The sequence below is a fragment of the Corvus kubaryi genome, unplaced genomic scaffold, assembly GCF_017639235.1.
Source record: "Corvus kubaryi isolate FWS band 111438036 unplaced genomic scaffold, C.kubaryi_AGA036_p1.0 66, whole genome shotgun sequence".
NCBI classification, from domain to species: domain Eukaryota; kingdom Metazoa; phylum Chordata; class Aves; order Passeriformes; family Corvidae; genus Corvus; species Corvus kubaryi.
In genome coordinates, this window is record NW_024582054.1 from 34,428,977 (window position 1) to 34,442,052 (window position 13,076).

Consider the following 13,076-nt stretch of genomic DNA (forward strand, 5'->3'; position numbering starts at 1 on the left):
CGACAGGAGCAGGAGGAGGAGCAGGAGCAGCAGGAGGAGGAGGTGGCTGACGCGGCCCCGGCGTTCCCTCCGCCCCCAAGATGGCGGCGGCGCTGAGGGGCCGCGCGGGTGGGCTCGCAGCGCTGTGGCGGCTCCAGAGCCGGCGGCTCAGGTGAGGCCGGGGCACAGCGGGGCGGGCCCGCCTCACACCGCGCACCTTCCCCTAGCCCTGTCTGTTTCCCTGTCCTAGGCCCTAACCTTATCCCTGTCCGCTGTCTCTATTCCTTTCCCCTATCCCTTTCCTCTATCATTTTTTCCTATCCTTTTCCCCTCCCCGTATCCCTCTCTCCTGTATCCTCTATGTTTGCTATATCACCTTTCCCTATCCCCTTTTCCTCTCTCCTATATCCCCTATATTCTCTATAGTCCCTTCCCCTGTATCCTTTATCTCCTATCCCGTCTCCTTTCCATTTTATTCACCCTTGTTTCCTCTATCCCGTTTTCTTCTCCCTTATATCCCTTTTATTCCTTGTATCTCCTTCCTCTATATCTCCTTCCCTTATATCCCCTTTTCCTATCATTTTCCCTCTCCCCTTTCCCCTCTCCCCTCTATTCCTTATACCCCCTTCCCCATCCCTATCCTTTTCCCCTTTCGCCTGTGCCCTTTCCCTTCCCCTGTCCCTTTCCCTGTCCCCTCTCCCTTGCCCCGGGATGTGCTGATGGCCGTGTCCGTGTCCCCGCAGCTCGTTCGACGTGGCCGTGGTGGGCGCGGGGATCGTGGGCCTGGCCGCAGCCCGGGAGCTCATCCAGCGCCATCCCTCGCTGGCCTTCGCCGTGCTGGAGAAGGAGCAGGAGCCGGGTACGGAGCGGGGCAGGTGACAGGGACCGACAGGAGGCTGTGCCCAAGGACACGCTGCCAGAACCTCAGTGTTCCGTGGATATTTGTGTGGAGGGATCAGCTTTTGGGCAGTAGCTGTGCGGGAGTACCTGCCCTTGTTGTTGAAGTGGGTGATGGATTTCCCTTCCTGGAAGTGTTCCAGGCCAGGTTGGACGGGGCTTGGAGCAACCTGGGATAGTTGAAGGTGTCCTCTTCCCATGGCTGGGGGTAGCACGAGATGATCTCTGCAGTCCCTTCCAACCCACACCATCCTGGGATTCTATGACTCTCCCCCTGCCTTTGCCCTAACAGGGAATTTCTTCCATTCTCCCAAGGATGTGTCCTTCAGTGGAGAAGCAGAGTTATCATCAGTCTGTGCTTCACTGCTGGGACTTCAGTTCAGGAATTTTAAGTTAAAAAATCCCGAGCGTTGCTGCTGCACTGTGTGCAAGCTGCAGGTGTGACTGCTGGGGCTCCAGCAGCACGGGAATGGCAGGAGAGAGGACCAAGAGGGGTGAACAACTGGAACAAGGAGTAGTGCAGGTTGTGGAAGGGCAAGAGCAGGTCCTGCATGGAGCTGGAGGAATCCCAAGGGATAGACATCAGTGATTGATTCCAAACAGGACCTGTGTGCCCAAGCTCTTGTCTTAAATAGCTCCATCAGCCAGGCTGTAAATTGCTCTTGAGATGTTCCATGAATGATACAAAACGACTTTTTATCCCCCAGACACACACGAAGTCCTTAACAGCTGTGTGAGTGCCAAGCAGGAATGACCTTTGGGCATCCACACATTAAGAGGGAGAAGAACCTGACCAAATTACTTCAGTAAAAATGTTTGTGATATTTTTCATCTGTATTTTATCTATTTGCAAAGAGGAAATAGCAACCTAATCCAGTTCACAAATACTCAGAAATCCTCCCAGGCCTGCCAACATGTCCAGAGGAATTGTGAATTGCACAGATATTATGTTAGATGAGGACTTAAGGGATGTATTTCATGGTAAAAATTGGATTTTTAAAATTAATTTTAGCCTGTAAAACATTTTGATTGATTAGCTTGTTCTTGAAGGAAAAACTTGGTGGTTTTGGGGTTTTTTTTCCCTGTTGATCCAACACATTGCAGGCTGTGATGGATTATCATTAACCAGGGCTGGCTGTGTCAGTGTTTCTCTAACCTTTTGAGGCCAGGGGAAGAACTAATTGTGCAGTTCTCTCACTTGATCATCTCTTGTAATGCTGATTTAAGGCAGGACCTCAATTAACTCGTTTTTCTGACAGCTGAAGTGATTAAATGGGAATAAATGTGTTCTCACAAGGTCTTTTTCTTTCTCTTTAGCCCATCACCAGAGCGGACACAACAGTGGTGTGATCCACAGTGGGATTTACTACACCCCTGGCTCCCTGAAGGCCAAGCTCTGCGTGCAGGGAGCAGCCCTCTGCTACAAATACTGTGACCAGAAGGGAATTCCCTACAACCAGTGTGGGAAGGTACAGGAATTCCTGCAATTCCCTACTTTACCCTTGGAAGCTGAGGCTGTGTAATGTATGTTACAACACAGGCCTGGCTGTGTGGGTTTTTTCCACACTCTCCAAGTCGCACATGATTTTATACATAAATGTATAAATGTACATAATCCCCTCCTTCCCCCAAACCATCCCTTCCAGCTGATGAATCTCAGTTTGCTGTTGTTCCTCCCAGAGAAGCTTTTTCATGACTCTCCCCATCCTTCATGCTCTGAACCATTTCTAATTTAGTGTGTCTTTGGTATGAGGTGAGAGCCAGGACTGGGCAGAGCATTCCAGGTGTGGTCAGAGGCAGCGGAACAGAGTTCTCCTGTATCCATTTCCTAGTTGTTCCTAACACTCAGTTCAGGTTTTCCAGCTCTCACTGGGCATTGAGCTGCTGTTTCCACAGGTCTCTCTATCCTAACCCCAAGGTTTTGGCCCTGAGTGTTAAATTTGAAGTTGAATTCCATGGTTTTTCTCGGAGCAGGAAACTGTCCGTGCTCCCTCTGCTGCCATGCTGGGCACAGGGTGGCACTGTGGATCTGTGCAGCAACACACCTGAGGGGACAACCTGCTCCCAGATCAAAGCTCCTGTCCTGAAGGGATCAACTGGAGCCTGGGTGACGCTGAATTTGTGTATTTGTACCAACGGCAGGGTGGCAGCAGGAGCAGGGAAGGGCCCATCCCCTGAGCTGGCACTGCTGGGGCACCTCAAGTCCTGGGGGTGGTTGTGGGCTCCTCACAACAAAGACATGGAGGGGCTGGAGCGTGTCCAGAGTAGGGAACGGAGCTGGGAAGGGGCTGGAGCCCCAGGAGTGGCTGAGGGAGCTGGAAAGGGGCTCAGCCTGGAGCAAAGGAGGCTCAGGGGGGACCTTGTGGCTCTGCACAAGTCCCTGACAGGAGGGGGCAGCCGGGGGGGTCGGGCTCTGCTGGCAGGGAACAGGGACAGGAGGAGAGGAAATGACTTCAAGTTGCACCAGGGAAGCTTTAGGTTTGATATCGGGGAAAATTTCTTCATGGAAAGGGCTGTGCCCAGGGCAGTGCTGGACTCACCATTCCTGGAGGGATTTAAAAGCCATGTGGATGTGGCACCTGGGGGTGTGGGTCAGTGGTGGCCTTGGCAGTGCTGGGGGAATGGCTGGACTCTTTAGAGAGCTTTTCCAACCTCAACAATTCCATGATTCCATGACATTTCCCTGGCAGTGTTCATTCCAGGGGACATGATGGTGAATTACAAGCTTCACCTAAAGCAGCCCACAGGCTGTGAGGTGCCTGTGTGCCAGAGCTGAGCTGGACCTGGAGGGATCATGGTCTGTGCAAACCTGGCACAGGTAATTCACAGCCTGGATTAGTCTGTGATAGCTGTGAACAAACTCCGTGGTTAAATGAAGTGAAACTGGTTCAGTTCCACTCAGACCACATCAGAACACATCCTTACTCTCTTACCGAGGGTCTTTGAGGTTTATACACCTTGGGTTGACTTCAGTTTTGCTTTTGAAAGCATCCCAGTGGTTCTTTAAATTCATATTCTCTTCTTTCACGTGCAGACTTGTAGTATCAGGGTGCTTCTAGCAAATATTATCAATTGATGATAACTTAAACTGCAGTTTAACATTTATTTTTTATTTCTCCACGGTATATTAGTGCTTCCTCAGCAACAGAATTTTGTGCACCTAAGGACACCAACCATTTTTAACCTACTGGATTCATTGTTCACTCATTCACTACTGCTTGAGCTTGATGCCAAACCTGCCCTGGCTCTGTTTTGCTCACTGCTGTGCCTTTCCTTCTTTCCCAAAGCTGATTGTGGCTGTGGAACATGATGAAATTCCAAGGCTCAAAGCCCTGTATGAGAGGGGGCTGCAGAACAATGTCCCGGGGCTGAAACTCATCGGGGCCAAGGAAATCCAGGAGAAGGAGCCCTTCTGCAGGGTAAGGGGTTGCCATACTTTTAATGACCTTATAGGAGCTCTGTTTCTCAGGTGATAATGTTTTTTAATTTAACACAAATATTTTTGTGGCCTTGAGGTTCAAGTTCAGAAGAGCCTGAAATTTCATTCCCATCTGGATTTGGATCAAGCCAGTTTCAATCCAGTTGGTGTGGTTGTTATGTAGCACTTCTCAGCCTGTTCATTTTCACAGCAGGAGAAATGTGTGGAATTCATGGAATACAGATTTGTCATTGATTAATCTATCTTTGTGTGAAAGGAATACCTGGATATAAATTCCCTGTGCTGTTTCACTGTAGGTACAGACAGAAATTTTCTGGGAAAGAATCTTTTTTAATCTTTTTTTTTTTTTTTTCCTGTAAACATTTTGGATCTGCTCCCTGAAACATTCTTGGCGTGTTCCAGATGCATCTGAGCATGTGGGGAGACAGCAGCACTCGCTTCTCATGGCAGTGCAGATATTCCAGATGAAATATTCCAACCTTCACTCTTCCTCTGTGTCTTTAAAACCCTTCCAGGGTCTGATGGCCCTTGATTCTCCCTACACTGGGATTGTGGATTACAAACAAGTGGCCCAATCCTACGCCAGAGACTTCCAGGAAGCAGGTGGGACAATCTTGACTGATTTTGAAGTCACAAACATGGAGATGGCCAAAGAAAGTTCTCCAGAAAGTGAAGATGGTAAGGCTGGATTTTTTTCCCCTCCATTTACTACAAAGATTTTGTTCAAAATGCAATTGTTTTAACTGAAATGACATTTCTGAACATTTCTGTCTCCCAGGGATGAGAAAAAAAGGCAAAATTATGTTAGTGAGAGTATTCAGCAAACTCACTTGGGGTTTTTTTTGGCAGGCAGGTCACCCTTCAGCTGAAACATTTAAAGCTGATGGAAGAAAGTGAGAGTAAAATTGAGAAATAAGGTTGTTCTCTCCTCTTAAAATTAGATTTATCTGGATCTTGCATGTGTATTCTTGTGATTGTGATTTTCCTTATCCTCAAGGCAGGTTGGGTCTGTGCTGGCACAGAGAGGGAAGAATAAAAACCCTATTAATTAATAAATACAGTCATGTCCAACAGCATTAATTATGACAACAGTAGTTGTTCCATAGCTTGGAAGATATTCCAGAGGAAAATTCCTTCCTGGTGACAAGGTGCTTGTTCTGTCAGTTCTCTGTTACTTGTTCCAGTAATTCCTTCTCTTGTCTAATTCCATTTCAGGACTGAAATACCCAGTCATTGTTAGGAACAAAAAGGTAAGAATGAGACAGAAGTGTTAATTCCTTCCAGGAAGCTGCTTCTCCTTTGCTTAAGATTTTTTTCGGGTGGATTAATCATCTCTAAATAAAAAAGGTTCAAAAATGGTTTTCAGCAACACGATCAGTTTGCTAAAACAAGTGCAAGCAGTTCTTAACAACGAGGATGTTCAAATCTAATAATAATGATGATGATGGTGATGTAAAATAATAAACAGTAACTTTCTGCTGCCTAACGTTTAATGTCCCTTATCTGCTTCACTTGCACATCTGATGCTTGATTTTCCAGGGACTCCTTTTATGATTTGTTCACTTGGTGACAAACACCTACTTTCATGTTTACTTTTGGGCTCTGACATCCATAAAATGATAAGGAGGCTTTTAGCATCACTTTATTGTCATTTTGTCATCAAAACTGCTTCAGTGAAACAGGTGCATGACAGGTGCTGTTCCTGCAAGTCAGAGCTGCCCAGGAACTGTGGTTGTAACCCCTGCACCTTCAAGAGGGAATATCTGGAACAAAAACAACCTCACAACCCCTCTGGTAGTTTTTAAATTTAGTTCTGCTGCTTTTTTCTCCTATTTTTTGCTCTTTCATTTAAAAGTAGCTTCTAAAATCTGTTAGATTTTCCCACCAAATACTGATTTTTTTTTTTGTGCAAATATTTTTCAGTTGAAGAAGAAACCTGATAGTATTTAAAAACAAATACTGTGAGCTAAATAAATAGATAATAGCTTGTGATTTTATTTATTTATTTATTTAGGTGACAAGGTGTTTAATATTTAGCAGCTCTTCATTACCTGTGTGCTGTGAATTTGTGTAGCTGCTCCCACCCTGTGGAGTCAAATCAGTCAACAGCCTTATATAACTTATTTATATAAATGGTTGTGGGTTTTTTTCTGGGTGCTTTTTAGTAGATACATTGAATTTTTAAGTGTTTTTTGTTTCCCACAGGGTGAGGAAATCTCCTGTGGGCACATTTTGACCTGTGCAGGGCTTCACTCCGACCGCCTGTCTGAGATCAGTGGCTGCAGCCCCGAGCCCCGGATTGTCCCGTTCCGGGGGGATTATTTGGTGCTAAAGCCAGAAAAGTGTTACTTGGTTAAAGGAAATATTTATCCAGTACGTACCCCCTGGTTTGTCTGTCACAGTGTGCCCTAAGAGCTGCTAAAAATACAGAAATAGGGCAAAATTCCGTGGGTATTTCTGTCAGACAGTGATGCACAACACCGGGCTGGAGATTCAGTTGGTTTGTTTTGGTTGTAGTTTTGGTTTTGGGGTTTTTTTGTTTCTTAATAGGGAAAAGATGGAACATCATGATGCCACATGTCCAGAAAACTCAGAATTCTTTCTGTATGTCCTAAAGTAAATCCATAGGCAGGATTCAGAAGTCAGGGAGAGATGACAGGAAATGATTATTTATTATTTAAATAATTATAACAGTCTTTTTAAGTCTCTTTATTGATAATCTGGACAAAGGGGTTGACTGTACCCTCAGGAAGTTCACAGATGACACTGGAGATCTTTTCCAACCTAAATGATTCTGGGATTCTGTGGTAAATTATTTGATAGAGGGTTTAATCTTTTGTGCTAATACCCAACATTCAGATTTAAGTATTTGTCTTTCAGCTTCCTTTTTGAATTAGCTGATTTTGTCATAAAAAAAATAGATGTGGGAGAAAAAGGACAACCTTCCTACCACCTAATACAGATAAACAATGGGATGAGGAGGAGCAATCCCAGACAGAAAATATAATTATAAAGCAAGAAGAGAGAATTTCTAGGGCAGCATTTTAGCTAATCCTGCTGTACATTGTCTTAGTTTTCATATTCCCAAAATCTTTTGTCAGGCAATCACATTTATAAGGCTTTCCTGTTTCATCTTCCCCAACACATTTAAATCCTGATGTTCTGAATATGAGCTTAGCTTTGCCTGCTAAACACTGAATCTTTGGGAAAATTGGAATGCTGGCATTGGTGTTTGTCTGACCTCTTCTCACCTGGGTATGGTTCAGGATCCTGTCTTGGAATGGGAGGGAGGAACTGGAATAAAAAAAACCCCAAACCTGCAGATACTTGTTATTAATATTAACCAGGCCTGCTAAGTTCAGGTTGTTTTGTACACACCAGTGAGGGTTTCCTAATATTTTGTATTCTATTTTTAATTGCTCCTGGTGAATAACATCAGGGTGCTGTTGGTTTTGTTGTGGTTTGATTTATATCCTGAGAAATCATGTGGGCTTTTTTTTTTCCTGTTGTTTGTTTTCTTTTCCCCTGAGATTCAGCTTTACCTGGCCCTGCTCTGTTCTCCAGTGTTTTAATTAATGACATGCCACAACTGCACAATTAACAAGCAGCAAAACCAGCTCAGAGCCAATTCTGTGGTTCTGTGACTCAGAACTTCGTGCTGTGGTTGGAAATGAAATGGCAGATTTGCTGTTTGTAACAGCTCTGATCACTCTTGTGCCCCACTTCAGGTTCCCAATCCTCGGTTCCCGTTCCTGGGAGTCCATTTCACGCCCAGGATGGATGGCAGTGTTTGGCTTGGCCCTAATGCAGTGTTGGCCTTTAAGAGAGAGGGCTACAAACTGTTGGACTTCAGCACTGGAGACTTTCTAGATGCTGTAAGCTACAGGTAATGCCTCGTGTTTGTGTCTGCTGAGTGCTCTTGTTGAAATGTGACCCATGGAAGCCACTTCCTGCTGAAATTCCTGCTTTTCCCACGGTTTTGGTGTGTTTAAAAACAGTTGTGCTGATAAGGGTGGACTTGCCCAAGACATTTGACTTCATGTGGTCTCATGTTTGAATTTTCTGCCAGGACATGTCTCAGCCTGTCAGGGAATGTGGCTGCTCATTGGAAGGTGCTGCTGGAGCTATTCCAGGATTGGTTTTGGTCCAGTGCACTGTGATAACTTAATCAACCTAGACAGCATCATTAAATACCTGCAGAGGGTGCTGGGAAGAGAGAAAGGCTGGGGGAGCTGAGGGTGTTCCCCTGGAGAAGAGAAGGATCCAGGGAGACATCAGAGCCCCTTGCAGGGCCTAAAGGGGCTCCAGGAGAGCTGGAGAGGGACTGGGGACAAGGCATGGAGGGACAGGACACAGGGAATGGCTTCCCAGTGCCAGAGGGCAGGGATGGATGGGAGATTGGGAAGGAATTGCTGGCTGGGAGGGTGGGCAGGCCCTGGCACAGGGTGCCCAGAGCAGCTGTGGCTGTCCCTGGATCCCTGGCAGTGTCCAAGGCCAGGTTGGACATTGGGGCTTGGAGCAGTCTGGGATGGTGGAAGGTGTCCCTGCCCAGGTTGCTCCAAGCCCCATCCAGCACGGCCTGGAACACTTCCAGGACTGGAATTCAGAGTTAATTCAACGCCACAGCTCTGTGAGCAAGGTTTGTTGAAGCAGAGAAGGGCAAACATGTATTTCTCAAATAGAAAGCATTATGTGATTCCTGATTTCGGGAATGGGAATTTGTGCCCTGCAGTTGCATTTGCTGCCTTCTTCAACAGCTGGACCTGGTGCATTTTGAGGCAGATTTTCCCTCACTGCAGTTGTTTCTCCCCTTGCAGTGGGCTGTGGAAGCTGGTGCTGAGGAACGTGTCCTACGGCCTGGGGGAGCTGTACAGAGCCTTTTCCCTCAGCGCCCAGCTGAAGCAGCTGCAGAAGTTCATCCCTGAGGTCACCACCAATGATGTTCTCAGGTAAAAGCAACTTCTCCTGTTTGGCAAATCTCTTACTTAAACAGCAGAAAACGTGGCATGGGTTTATTCCCTTCCTCCAGCAAAATACGATACCAAAGCATGGAGCTGCCTCCAGCTCAGGGGTCCCAGCACAGGAAGGCCGTGGAGCTGCTGGAGCAAGTCCAGAGGAGGCACCAGGATGACCAGAGGGATGGAGAAGCTCTGCTGGGAGGAAAGGCTGGGAGAGTTGGGATTCTTCAGCCTGGAGAAGAGAATCTTCGGGGTGACCTCATTGGGGCCTTGCAGTGCCTGAAGAGAACCTGCAGAAAGATGGGGAGGGGGTATTCACAGGGCCTTGGAGTAGCAGGACAAGGGGGAATGGCCTCAAACTGACAGAGAGTAGGTTTAGATGGGATATTGGGAAGGAATTCCTGGCTGGGAGGGTGCTGAGGCCCTGGCACAGGGTGCCCAGAGAAGCTGTGGCTGCCCCTGGATCCCTGGAAGTGCCCAAGGCCAGGCTGGATGGGGCTTGGAGCAGCCTGGGATGGTGGAAGGTGTCCCTGCCCATGGAATGGGATGGGCTTTAAGGTCACAGGTTGGACTCGATGGTCTCAGAGGTCTTTTTCCATCTCAATGATCCCATGACTGCAGGACATCCCTCACTCTGCCTCCTGAGTGTTAAACCTCCCCCAAAAGGCTCTGTCTCCACTCTCATCCCTCCTCACTGTCTCCCTGGACACCTTCTCACGGGAATTGATTTTCCTGCCTTGGGATAACGTTTTCCTTCTGCTGGCGAGCTCCTCCTTGCTTTTGCAGGGGTCCCTCTGGCGTGAGAGCTCAGGCTCTGGACAGCGACGGGAATTTGGTGGATGACTTTGTGTTCGATGGAGGCACTGGGCACGTTGGGAGCAGGATCCTGCACGTCAGGAACGCCCCTTCTCCCGCCGCCACCTCCTCCCTCGCCATCGCCGCCGTGATCGCCGACGAGGTGGAGCGGCGCTTCCAGCTGTGAGCGCCCGCCGGGAACGGGCACGTTCTGCCCCTCTGGAATGTGGGGCTCTTCCTGAAGGACACGGAGCCACCAGGCAGCGTGGTGCTTGCCAGGGCAGCACCGGCACGGCTGGGCAGTGCCAAAGCAGCCTTGGGAAATGTTCTCCTCTGCCCAGAACTCCTCAGTGTGGGGAGTGAAGGAGTTGCGGTGCCCGGTGTGGCGAGGAAGGTTTGGCCACCGGAGCAGGACCAGCCCGTGGGAGGGTCTCCAACCACGGGCAGAGCAGGGAGAGCCTCTGTGGTGGGATTATCCACGTGGATTTCTCATGCCTGTGGTCACAACATTGCCTCCTCGCAGGTGGTCTGAAAAGCCACAGGCATGGGGTGGCTCTCTGTGTGCTCTGATTGCGTTTAAATTGGAGTCTGCAGTCCTCTAGATTACATGGAAGTAATGGAATAGAAGGATAAGCTCTGCTTAAGGGCCCTGCTGATAGGGAATTAAAGGCTTTATCAGAGATTGAGAACAATATTCAGAGCCTTCGATGTGAATGTAGAGTATTTCACAGAAAAATAAGCCTAAAGAAGATTCCCAAACCCAAGTCAATTTAGATCTGCAATTCAGATACTCTGTCTGATCACTGTCTCTGTTTTTTATCGAGCTGAAATGGAAATATGGACATAAACAACCACTTTTCATTTAATTTACAGCTGGGAAATCAGCACTGATCAGAAACTTCATCAGTGGGTTTGGCTTTCTTCTTACCTTTGAATGCTGGTAATGCAAAAGGAGCTGATCTTTGTCCAGCCAGTTGAGCAATCCAGGGAAAATGGTCTTTGTAACAGCAAATGTGAAGGGAGGGAAGTTCCCGAAACCTGCCTAAATTGAGTCATGTTTGATATTGCTTCCCTTAGAGCCCAAACAGGGATGAGTCAGGAAGGCTTCCCATTTCCCCTGAGCACAGGGGGAGCTCAGACAGTGCTGGTGATTCCTCTGAACTCCCGTGGTACTCAGTTTTTATCAGAGATACACCTGGAGGAGTCTGTGTGGAGACAGATGTGAAGTAAGCTTGGTGCTGAGGATCTGGGAGTGTTCTGCAGAGTTGCTGTAAAACAGAATTTAGTGGCCTCAGGGACAAAGTATTGAGGATTTTATAGCACATGCTCACAGGATGTTGGGTAACACAGATAACTGTAGCCAGTTTGTACCAGGCAATTGGACATTGATTTTTCCTTCAAAAGTTCATTTCTGAGCTCCTCTGATGGGACTGGGTTATCACAGGAGGGCAGCTGTGGGCTGATTTTTACTGTACAGATTGGAGACACTTTTTTGAGGGAAAAAAGGGCTTAACCTGCCTTCCTTTTTTTTTTTTTTTTTTTTTCATTAATTTTTTGTCCCGTGGCATCTACTTCACCAGAGAATTGGCTGCTGGAAATTCAAATAACCTTTTTCAGAGCAATGCTTTGGTCACTTTAGGCAGAGATTCCGCTCTTCCAAGTCTTCCAGTGCCACAGGGTTGTGTAAAACTTCCCACAGTGGAACAATCCCACCCTCCCTCCCTGCCAGAAGTGTTGCCTATCAACAGTGAATCCTGCAAAAGGATTGCAAAAGCAACTTCCTCCCACACGAGGTGTGGTCCTGACATGTATTAACAGCATAAAGAACATTAAAATGCAAAGCAGACAGAGAGCAGGGGCAGTCCTAAGTCAGCATTTCCCTGTGCAGCCTGTGGTGCTTTTTCCTCTCAGGTGATGATTGTTTGGGAGTAAAGTTTATTTGAAACTGAAATTATGACTCTTGATGTAGCATTCTGTGAAGTATAAATCTTTTCAGAGAGAAAGGTTTTACACTTTTGTTATAAAAATAACTTCAGAGATGATGATATCAGGGTTTCATGCATCAATCTTGTTGCTCACAAAGTGTGGAAATGTATTAATTTATTTTCCAAATGGGCCTAACTCACTTTGATGATTTCATAAATGTGCCTTTTTCTATTATGATTAAAATAGTGTGGTGGAGTTTTTTTTAAATGCTGTAAGGTCTGTGTATTTCTGCTGACTCAGAGAAGAGTTTCACTGGAATTTGCTAATTCTCAGCTGAATTAGGCAGGATATCGCTCTGTGTAACAGGAATTACTTCAGGAGGGGGACACATGACCAAACTTGTCTTCCTAAATTACCTTATCTGTGCTTCTCACACCTCACAGCTTTTCCTCACTCGACAGGACTGGTCTTTAAGGCTGATCTGGGCCTGTTGGGACACGTGGGATGAGAATTCCTGAAACTCTGAATAAATATTTGGACAAACACAATTTGTTCCCCAGAAGTATTACAGAATCATAGAACCCCAGACTGGTTTGGGTTGAAGGGACCTTAAAGCTCATCCCATTCCACCCCCTGCCATGGTAGGGATGCCTTCCCCTGTCCCAGGCTGCTCCAGGCTCTGTCCAGCCTGGCCTTGGACACTCACAGGGGACAATTCCTTCCCAATATCCCATCTAAACCAGTGCCCAGCAAGGTCAGCCCTGAACTCTGGAAGGAATAGGAACTGTGGGTCTGTGGGTTGTGCCACCGCTGTCCCATTATTACTTTCTTCTTTTTGCTCACAGTTTTGGTTTGAGGAACGAGTGTCTTCCCACAGAAATGAATATTTTGTTGGGAACCTCCCAGGCTGCTCTGGTGTGGCAGGAAGGTCAAGCCACGGAGCAGAAGGAGCTGTTGCTGCCTCTGGAAGCATCAGGCTCCTCCAGGAAATCTGTTGCAAAGATGGATTGTGCTTTTACTGACAGAAAAGCCCTTTGTTTTGCTGATTTAATTTATCCATTCCCTTTGTGGACAGGTCTTAA

General features: G+C 47.0%; 1 protein-coding gene across 1 annotated transcript; it reads left to right on the forward strand.

Moving 5' to 3' along the window:
* Window positions 1-19: 19 nt before the first annotated feature.
* Window positions 20-12,261, forward strand: L2HGDH (L-2-hydroxyglutarate dehydrogenase). The gene is made up of 10 exons (XM_042047551.1): window positions 20-151; window positions 723-838; window positions 2,194-2,345; window positions 4,164-4,295; window positions 4,831-4,993; window positions 5,531-5,565; window positions 6,521-6,688; window positions 8,044-8,201; window positions 9,133-9,264; window positions 10,060-12,261. Exons 1-10 carry the CDS (start codon window positions 81-83, stop codon window positions 10,253-10,255), a joined length of 1,323 nt encoding a protein of 440 aa, XP_041903485.1. The 5' UTR covers window positions 20-80; the 3' UTR covers window positions 10,256-12,261.
* Window positions 12,262-13,076: the final 815 nt, after the last annotated feature.